The sequence below is a fragment of the Mycetomoellerius zeteki genome, unplaced genomic scaffold (assembly GCF_001594055.1).
Source record: "Mycetomoellerius zeteki isolate Tzet28-1 unplaced genomic scaffold, Tzet1.0 scaffold1157, whole genome shotgun sequence".
NCBI lineage: Eukaryota > Metazoa > Arthropoda > Insecta > Hymenoptera > Formicidae > Mycetomoellerius > Mycetomoellerius zeteki.
The window spans coordinates 46,307-57,287 of record NW_017256081.1 but is presented as its reverse complement, the minus strand read 5'-3'; the positions used below and the strand labels follow the sequence as shown (position 1 = coordinate 57,287).

At 30.4% G+C, this 10,981-nt stretch overlaps 1 protein-coding gene across 2 annotated transcripts in view; it reads left to right on the top strand.

Annotated features, from left to right (window-relative positions):
* The first annotated feature begins 1,234 nt into the window (after positions 1 to 1,234).
* LOC108729430 (uncharacterized) overlaps positions 1,235 to 10,981 on the top strand; it is an 18,443-nt gene continuing 8,696 nt past the window's right edge. Inside the window, exons 1-7 of one of the 2 annotated variants that reach the window (XM_018458552.1) lie at positions 1,235 to 1,300; positions 1,358 to 1,512; positions 6,996 to 7,295; positions 7,500 to 7,729; positions 7,947 to 8,319; positions 10,261 to 10,338; positions 10,561 to 10,722. In XM_018458552.1, coding sequence (XP_018314054.1) covers positions 1,297 to 1,300; positions 1,358 to 1,512; positions 6,996 to 7,295; positions 7,500 to 7,729; positions 7,947 to 8,319; positions 10,261 to 10,338; positions 10,561 to 10,722 — 1,302 coding nt within the window. In that variant the 5' untranslated portion in view covers positions 1,235 to 1,296. Of the gene's footprint in view, positions 1,301 to 1,357; positions 1,513 to 6,656; positions 7,296 to 7,499; positions 7,730 to 7,946; positions 8,320 to 10,161; positions 10,339 to 10,560; positions 10,723 to 10,981 lie in introns of those variants that run through there. The other variant, XM_018458560.1, reaches the window with a different exon arrangement.

Genomic DNA, 10,981 nt, shown 5'->3' with positions numbered 1-10,981 from the left:
GGCTCGTTGCCCTTCTTTTATTTATTGGTCTAATTATTTTCTTTGCGATTAATAAAAAATTTTGGTAAAATTGCACATTACCTGCACAACCTCACCAATTTCAATGACCTTAAAATATGTTGTCAAGGTCATGATCCTGAGTCTGACCTCCAATGAATTTTAACTGTCGCTCATCATTCGTTAAAAAGTTATTAACAACACAAGTTTAAAAAACGTCTTTTTTTTGCTATATAAAACAAAAATGTTCTGTTTTAAAATATATTTTACATCAGATATTAAGCAGGAGAGAGAGGTGGGGTGAGAGTCGCTTCACGTAGAAAGTAAAATATATTTTAAAGCAGAAAATTTCTATTTTATATAGTAAAAAAGAGACATCATTTACCAAACTTTTTTGTTAATAACTTTTTAATGAATGACGAGCGATGGCTAAAATTTGGTGAAAGTTACTCAAGATTATGACCTTAACAATATATGTCAAGGTCATTGAAATCGGTTAGGTTCTCGGTAATATGCAGTTTTACCAAAGTTTTATTTATTAGGGTAGGTCATCTTTCCTCCTTAAAACCATAAAACTTTTGTCTGAAACATTTTTTTTGAAAAAATTTCTCCTTTTCGAGATATTCGCGTGTATTGATTAAAATGGCTTGTTCTGTATATTATTTAGAATTTTTTTTTGAACAAATAATTATTAAATTGGATACTACATTTAAAATATTTTCCTCTTAAAGCATCCACATATGAAAGATTAAAACACAGTAATAATCTTAAGCATTTATATTAATATTCTTTGGAACTTTTGTTTGAATTTAAATATTTTAAAAATGTATAATATTATTTTGAATTTAAATATTTTAAAAATGTATTATTTTATAATATTGAAGCAGATTAAAATTGTGATTTTATAATTATATTTTACAATTTCTAATCATTCTCTTGGAAAAAGCAATTTGTTGAAAGAAGAATGTATTTTTATCAGTATTATGCATCATTATTATGTATTATAAAAACATTTAACTGAATCTAACAAAACTACACATATGTGCTTCGCGCGTATAAGAATATACAATTAAGCGTATATAGTTCTTGGATTAATTCTCGTTTTATCAGGTCGAATATTCGGCAGCAAGTGATGCTTATACACACGCACCGGAACACTTTAAAGATTTTTATATACAACGACGAAGATGGATTCCCTCTACTGTCGCAAATATTTTCGACTTGTTGACGACTGCTAAAGAGACGAGAAATGTGAATAACGATATCTCGTGGCTGTACATTGTTTACCAGTGGATTCTAATGGGTATGTATATAATAATAATAATTCAATAATCTATTAAATCATGAAGTATTATTGTAGGGAGTACGATCTTAGGACCAGGTACGATATTTTTGATGCTGGTTGGCGCATTCGTCGCCGCATTTCATATCGATAATTGGACCAGTTTTTGGTACAATCTAATCCCAATTGGCATGTTTGTCGGAGTTTGTTTTATTTGCAAGGAACGCATGCAGGTATAGAATTCGAATTAGTCTCTTTAAAAAAGTAATAGCAATTTCAAAGATATTTGGAGAGAAAGAGAGAGAGAGAGAGGGGGGGAGAGGGAGAGATATCTTTATTAGCTCTAGTAGCTATCATTAACAATTGTTTAACAAAAAATTGAAAAAATTTTTTTTTCTTTACGACATTGAAGTACTCTTGAAACCGTACAACTTTTATTAAAAAAATTTTTTTCTATTTATACTTCCGACGGTATTCGGTTCGAAATAGAAATACCGTTTCTTTTTCAAAGGGGTGTTTTATCCTTAAACATGAGTTAGCGCACGTATAAAAAAATACGTGTCTCTCTCTCTCTCTCTTAGATTTTTGTGTTTAACAACATATTTCACGGAGAATCAAATGGGTGCCGGACAGTTGGGTGACGTCCCTTGTTAGTAAGTACATTATACAGCGCTTAATAAGAAGAGTATACCACATCTTATATATCACATCTTTGCTTATCAGTTTAGTAATTTCAAACTGATATTACAAATTTATATCCTAAGAAATAAAATAACAATCATCATATTATTCTGCATACAAATATTCTAATAAGAAACACAAGAAAAAGCAAAAGAGGAAAACAAAAATAAAATAATAATTTAAAAAAAACAAAAATAAACTTAACAGCTATATACAACTATTTTATCTAATGTGCTTTGCTAATTCCCTTTTATAACCCTGTAAATTTTGTTCCGTTTTTATCTCCTGTGTGTGCGATAGGTTATTGTACATTTAAAATTTTAAATCCATTATGGCAGTAACATTTTTTGTTCTTCCCTTGTCTTACATCTATCAATGGTCGCGTTCAGCAGACTCAACTGTTGCGGAGCGGATCAGTGAACTCTCGCTGCTATTGGATGATCTAAAAGAATACACCAATAGCAGCGAACGTTCATGGATCCGCTCCACAACAGTTGAGTATGCTGAACGCGACCATTATAGTTTCTTCTTGCCTTGTCAGTATTGTGCCCTCTCTTTGCACGATTTCTATTTTCTTGGCCAGATAATTCTGGCGGACAGTCCCTTTACCATTTTATGTATTAACAAATTTATATTAAATTTGTTTCTATTCTTTGTTTAATAGACATAAATTGAAGTGCAGCATATCCTTGAAGTCTAGCATATCCTTAATCCTCACTCTGCCCATTACACTTAAGTATTATTCTCAATCCCCTATTCTGTAGTTTCTGTAACGCGAGGTCTACAATAGAAGTCGCAGCTGTCGTAGGGTCTTAAGTCGTAGAAAATTGACTAATCACAGTCGAATATGAAAAGAATGATCAACTATAATTAGTCAATTTTTTACGACTTAAGACTCTACGACCGTTACTATTTGTATTATAGACAGGGTTGGCACAGAAAAACCGAGTTTACAAAAACCCAGATGCATGTCAAATTTCATTTTGTATAATATTAATATACCTTCACATTTTTAAACAAAAACTCAATAAACTAAAAAAGATGTTCGTGTTTTTTAACCTTTCTAACTACTAATTTTTGCTTAGCAATCTCGAGCTAGATATTTTATTTTTATATATTTCAATTCATTTATGTTAGTTTAATTATAATTAAACATTGGAAAGAAAGATACAATATATTAAAAACATGAAGTCATATCATAGGTTGAACATAATACATTTAACATTACGAATAAAGTTATATAAATTTGATAAATTTTTAACGTCGTCTTATTGTCAAGTGAGTTTAACTATTTCGTCGTTGGATGGCGAGAAAAAGCAATCTTTTTTCGAAAGTTTTCAAAAGAAATCGAATGTTTTACCAAATCATTCCAAACATACTGTGATAATACGTTTGATAAATTAGATGAAAAAAAAAACATTAAGTCTATTAAGAGAATGAATTAATCTATAGTATATAAATCAAATATTTCTAATTAAAAAATTTTTTTCTTTGAATAATATAGTATCTTATCTAATTTTTGATTCGCCTTATAATGTTTAAATTGTAAGTTGTGAAAGAAATTATTAGAAAAATGTGATGGAAAAACATTATTAGAAATACATAATTTTTAAAAATGTACCTGTGATATAGCTCTTATAAGTTTATAATTAATATCAATCCAACGTTTCAAAATTAAAGCCTCATGATCATCGAAGTATTGATAAATAAAATTAAAATAATAACGATGAAATTTAAATGGAAATAGTTATTAGAACGCATTGTACCTGCGTGCAAATAAATTGAAATGTGTAAAATATCTAGCTCGAGATTGCTAAGCAAAAATTAATTAGATAGGTCAAAAAACACGAGCAACGCGTTTATTGGATCTTTAAAAATAAACTAGTTTATTACAACATACATTAAGAATTAAATTAGTTTTTATCTATAAATTAATCGGAAACCTGTTGCAATGATTGCTTAACATAAATGATATTAATAAAATGCTGATCCTAAATCCTGGTAATACCTGTTGGACGACTTTTTGAGATTATGTTTTTGTCGAACAGATACTACGCTTTTAAAACAATAGATGGCTGTACTAGAGTCTTACAATAAAAACCCACAAAAATCCCCAAAATTTGGGTTCTTCAGGAAAAAACTGGGTTTTTGCCAACCCTGAATTGTAGACCCCGCGCGTATAAGTGTTCTAAGTTAGTCTTATTTATTCCTATTAACATTGAAAGGCAGTAATCAAACAATAGGGCAATAAATGATTTATATATTCGTACATCTCATTAATGATGATAAATTATCACTAATTCTTCTTAACACTTCCAGTCTTGTTCCTATCTTTTTACTTATATAATTAATGTGAAAATTTAAGTTTTTATCAATTATTATTCCTAGATATTTAATTTCACTAACAACTTCTAATACTTCATCCCCTATTTTTATTTCAATGTTATTTTCAGCCACCTTTTTTCTAACTCCTCTAATCACCATTACTTTTGTCTTGCTTACATATTCAGTTTTAATCTATTCCTTAACTTCCTTTCTCTATTCTTCTCATTTGTTCCTTAAGTCATTCGTTAATCTCAAAACTGTCATGTTTAGTCGTATAAATTAATGCATCATCTGCAAATAACTTTAACTCACAATTATCAACAATACTTTCTTTTATATCATTTATATATAATAAAAACAATACCAGCCCTAGCACCGATTCCTGAGATTACTCCTACCTTTATTATTTCCAATAACACGCGTTAAATTTTACTTTCTGTGTCCTATTTTCCATATAACTTCTAAACTATTCCTTTTATACCATATCTTTCTAGTTTTAACAATAATATTTCTCTGTCTACCATCTAAAAAAAATTACTCCTATCAACTTTCCTTCTATATTTTTTTCCAGCTAGACACTACCCACTGCAAAGCCGTCTCACACGAGTGTTTTTCCCTAAATCCTGATTGACATTCACTAAACAGATCGTTACGTTCTAGAAATTCCATCAGTTGTTTGTATACTATTATTATATTTCCAGTACTTTTTCATATATTAGCAGCTTGTTTATTGGTCTAAAATCTTCTAGTTTTGCCGATCCTTTTACTTTAGGTATTGGGACTACAACTGCCTCCTTCCACTCACTAGAGAATATCCCATCTTCTAACGATCTATTCAGTAAAGTGATAAATTTTTTTCACCAGCTGTTTCCACTACCCATTTCATTATTACTACTGAGATTCCTTTTTAAATTCTGTACCGCATTTGTTTATTAGCTTCCTTACTACTTTCCTCATATATTCAATTTCAATCCCATTAAATTTTTCAAATACTCCATTATTATCTGTTAACATCCCTTACTCCAAATTCTCTTCGTCTCTCATCGACCTAACACTTTCCACAAAGTATCTGTTAAATTCGTTGACTATTTCATATTTCTCACAGATTTTTCTGGTTTCATATTGTATTTCCTTAACCTACCTAGAGTCGTATCATGTGGATTTCCCTTTATTAATTCTTTAAGTACCTGTTGTGGATTTTTCCTATTATCATCCAAATTCCTTTCTAAATAGTCTCTTTTTGCTTTTCTGTAAACCTTAACTACCTTATTTCTTCAATATGTATATAACTCCTAATCATCGTCTTTCCTACTTAAACGAGCTTCCTTATGTGTCCTATCCCTCTCCTCTGTAATTTACTGAATTTCCTCATTAAACCATTGTTTTTCAATCCGTCTTTTTTATGTTTACTATCTTTTTCGGCGATATCAAGACACTAGACAATGCTACTTATAACTCCATTTGCTAATTTATCTATGATATTTTCTTCAATCTTACTAATATGTATACTGTACGAGTATGTATACTAATATGTTTCTTAAATTCCTTCTTATCACAATTCGCTTATAGTCTTTATATTCAATTATTTTGTCTTTTCTTTCATTCACTCACATTCTAGTATGTAACCACTACTGAATGATCCGTTATTTTGGGTTCATACTTCACTTCTACATTTATATCAATATTAACAAAAACTAAATCTATTAAATAACGTTGCCAACCTTGAATATTTTCTTCTGTAGCATGGACAGTAGATAGTATCAGCCGCGTAATCCGATTTTATATTTTTTATTTTAAATATCCTATAATTTTGTCTTCACAATTTACGCATTTTTTAACCTCATTATTCCATTCTTTAGTCTTGTGCTTACCCGCGCAGTTCCACACACTTCTTCTTTTTTAGTTAATTGCCATATGATAGTAACCGCTACATTTATAACATCTTAAAATGCCTATATTATCCTGCACTTCACAAATTTTCCATCCTATTTTTATTGTCCCTAACGCTAACATTTTTTCACACGATTTTGCATCGATCTCTACTACTATCAACGTACTTTTATATTTATCATTATTTGACCTATATGCCACTTTGCCTCTAATACTGTTTCTATCGAATTCGTTTTGTTCTTCTATTTTTTTCCAAAATTCCTTTTCATTTTCAACATCTTTTCTCTCTACATCATATCCTTATCTTCAATTTTTTTTAACACCGGTGTTTGTATTACATATTTTTTTCCTAAATCTCTCACTACTTTAGCCTTTAATTTATCTGCTCGACTTTTATTTTCCTGCTTACTGGTCCTATTGTAGCTTTTTTCATCTTCATTATTCCTACTCCTAATTGAGAGAGAGAGATGAGAGGGGGGGGGAGATGAAGGGAAGAATATATTATATCATATATGGTTAGTAAATGGATTATAAAACATAACATGTGAAATTATAAGTGGCTTCGCAGAATGTTCATTAATTCCTTTTAAATAGCTTATCTTTTTCATGAATGGATTTTATGTGAGATCGCTTATTGTCTTATATTACTTTTACCTTAAATAGAGAGGGCAAGAAAATGCAGCTGAAACTATTAGATATAATGAGTATATAGAGAGTTCTTTCTACAACTCTGTACTAGACTAATTGATGATTATGAACTAAACGGCATCATCATACACATACTTGCTATCTATAGTACATTACTGGCGTGGATTTGCAGTTATTAGTAGCCGAGATTATCAGCGCTATATATGGCTTAGTGATGATAGTCGTTCTGGTAGGAATTATGTTACAAATTGCCGAAGATGGATGGCTCGCACCCAGCAGTCTTCTCTTCTTCATTGTCGCGTGTCAAATGACAATAGCTGGTCTGTTACACCCTCAAGAAGCAACTTGCCTATTGTGTGGTGTTATTTATTACATTACTGTGCCATCCATGTACATGTTGTTAACCATCTTTTCCGTCTTCAATGTGCATAATGTTACATGGGGCACGCGTGATTCGAAAAAACTGAATGTCGTAAGTTTACTGTCTTTTAATTTTGATTTAAGTATCATAGCAGAAACTATACATTAATGGAAAACTAATTAAGATGTCATACCACACACACACACACACACACACACACACACACACACACACACACACACACACACACACACACACACCCCCCCCCCAAAGAAACTTTGGAAAATGATAACGTTATAATTATAATGACAAAAGGTTCCTCAAGATGAGCAGAGATCTGCAGCAATCAATACTATATCCGAATTCATGATACGACAAAGGAATAAGCAAAACAAAAATGAAAAAGGTACATTAGAATTTTCTTTGGGGAACCTTTTCAAATGTGTCTGCTGCGTTTATTCAGGAATTAGTTATGAAGAAAAGCGATTAAATGAAATTAACGAGTCTATACAACAGATAAACAAACGTCTGAACTTACTGGACAGGTTTGATGGACTTATTATTTACAATTATTATGAAATTCACTCATCGAGAATCATTAGTATATTCAACTTTTATTAATATTTTTTTTTCATTGTAACATTGCTCCTATTTATCAATTTACCATGACAGATTCAAGATATACACATAATTATTTGTTTTTTTATTTCTAAAATTTATATTGTGCAATACAGATATAATAACAATTATTGATGATTACAGATTACATGCAGCAAACATAGAAGCTAACAACGTTACCCAATCTTCTAATGTTAATATATTTCCATATTTTCCAATGGAAGAAACAAGAAAAGAAGAAATACATAAAGGAATCGAGTTACAACATATGACTGATAAAAGTGATGAAGGAAATGTCCTCTACAAGGATGTCGATGATGACGAAAGTGACATTTTAACACAAGAGTCAGCAACCTCGAGTCAGGATCGGTCTAGTTTTCTCATTAGCCCTTATTGGCTTCAAGACGAAAGACTGCGAAGAGGTGTGGTGGATTTTCTGTCAAATGATGAAGAGGAATTTTGGAAAGATCTGATTGGAAAATATTTGCAACCAATTGAAAGCGATGAAGAGAGTCAAGTGAGTTGGATTTTCTTTATCCTGCAAAAAAAAAGAAAGGAAAATAGGCAAAATAAAATTTATTGTTATATACTTTTGATATGTATATAACCATATTTTAATATGTACACACACATCCTGACATGACATGATTGATCAATCTAAGCAATATACAGGGTGGACCATTTTATTATAATTTATCCAATCGATTTTCTCAAAATCTGTAAGTTTAAGGCAAAAATGTTTCAGACAAAAGTTTTATAGTTTCATGGGAGAAATAAGTTGGTGACCTTGATTGATCTTGAGAAGATGTCCTTAAGGTTAGGTCAAGGTTACCTAAAATTTTTTTTAATGGAATCCCCCATTTTTCATTGGATATTCTTGTAGCTTACCTCGAAAGCTTTTCAAAACACTATAATAAAATATTTTTTCATTAAGTACTTTGTGAGTTATAGAACTTGAAAGTTACAACAATGCCGGTATTAGCATTGCCCAAAGTGACCGACCGACGGCTAAAACCTCTTGAATGTTGTTCAGGATCGTGACTTGGATAATATTTGTCAAAATCAAGGTCATTGGAGGTTGTTCCTCTTATTTTCATTTTTACGTAGAAATGAATTTTTAGTGTAAAAATGAAAATAAGAGGAACAACCTCCAATGATCTTGATCTTAACAAATGTTATCCAAGTCACGATCCTGAACAACATTCAAGAGGTTTTAGTCGTCGGTCGGACACCTTTAATGCCAATGCCTAGGGTGACCAGATCTAATCTAGGTAAACTAGGACATTTCTGATTGGAAGGTAGTACAAAAGTAGGACGCTAAGATTCAAAAGGACGAAAACGAGGACATTTTAGATTAAATTATATAGTATAAAATAAGTTATATATTTAAACTCAAAAATAGAAGAAAAAGAGTATATTGAAAAATCCTAAAAACATGAAAACATGTATTTAGTAGTAATATTAGCAATGAAAACATGTATTTAGTAGTAATATTAGCAAAAAAATGGCTTCAATATGATATAATAATACCTGATCGTTTTTAAATTTTATTACAGATACGTAGTAATCGTTACTATGTATTTTGCGCTCTCTCTCTCTCTCTCTCTCTCGGTACACTCAATGAGTACACTTGAACACGCTAAAAACCCGGCCGGATGTATCAGGACGCTTTAAAAAAAAAAAAGAGTACATGTCCGGAAAAAATCGGACGTCTGGTCGTCCTACTAATGCAGGCGCTGTAACTTTCAAGTCCTATAACTCGCAAAGTACTTAATAAAAAAATATTTTATTGTAGTGTTTTGAAAAGCTCTCGAGGTAAGCTACAAGAACATGCAATGAAAAATGGGGAGTTTTATTTAAAAAATTTTAGGTAACCTTGACCTGATTTTAAGGACATCTTCTCAAGGTCAACCAAGGTCACCAACTTCTTTCCTTCTTAAAACTATAAAACTTTTGTCTGAAACATTTTTGGCTTAAACTTACAGATTTTGAGAACATCGATTGGATAAATTAAAATGGTCCACCCTGTATATGTATGTTATAAAATATTATTCAAAATGTATGAAAAGGATAGATAGTCATCTTTGCTTCACAAATTCATATGAGTGAGATAATAACAAATGTAGAACAATAAGAATATAATATGTGACAGAAAAGAATATGATATAAATATAATATTTTATTTGTGATTACATGATGTTGAACATTGAAGAATAGCTATCGAATCTCCATATATACCACTCATGTTCTAAGATAACAATGAGATGATAATTTTATTGTTATCAAGATATTTGAATATTTCTTTTTACTCTGTTTCTCTTCCTCTCTCTTTTCTCCTTAATTTTTGTATTCTTTTTAGAACAAAATAACTCAAGAACTGATTAACTGTCGTGATGCATATTTATCAAAATTCTTCATGCTAAATGCTTTGTTTGTACTAATTGTGTTCCTTATGCAGTTAAACAAAGATAGACTGCATTTGCAATGGCCACTTGGAATGAAGTACAATATTACATACTATTCAGAAAAAAATGAGGTAAATATATAATAATAAAATCTTATTAAATATTTCGTTAGCAATAATTTCACATATTATTACAAATTATTACATTTAATAATGTTACAATTCAAATAATTCAACTTGCTTATTTCTAAAGTGTTTCTTAAATTTAATAATTTGGTAATTAAATTATTATATAACCATTAAAACTGTAAACTTATATAAATAATTAAAATTACATGTATCAATTTTGTATAGGTACATTTAACAAAAGAATATTTAAGACTTGAACCGATAGGATGCCTATTTATCGTCGCATTTGTCAGTATATTAGGTATCCAGTTCTGTGCTATGTTATTTCATCGATTCGATACGTTTTCTCATGTACTTGCTAATACGAAACTTCCTTCTTGTACTAAGGTAATATTAAAAAAAAAGAACATTCACCAATATAAAACGCCTTTCTTATTTCCTTCACAAATACATATAGTAAAAGATAAATTATATATATATATACAGGGTGTCCAGCCCCACTCTTACAATCTCCCATAGGAAGGTAGATGGGATCGAAATAAACATAAAAGTCCTTTACCGTTTAGCGATATCCGTAATAATAATCGAGATATTAAAGTTTGAAATTGTACTAATGAGAGCGCGCCTATAGAAAGAATAGAAACGA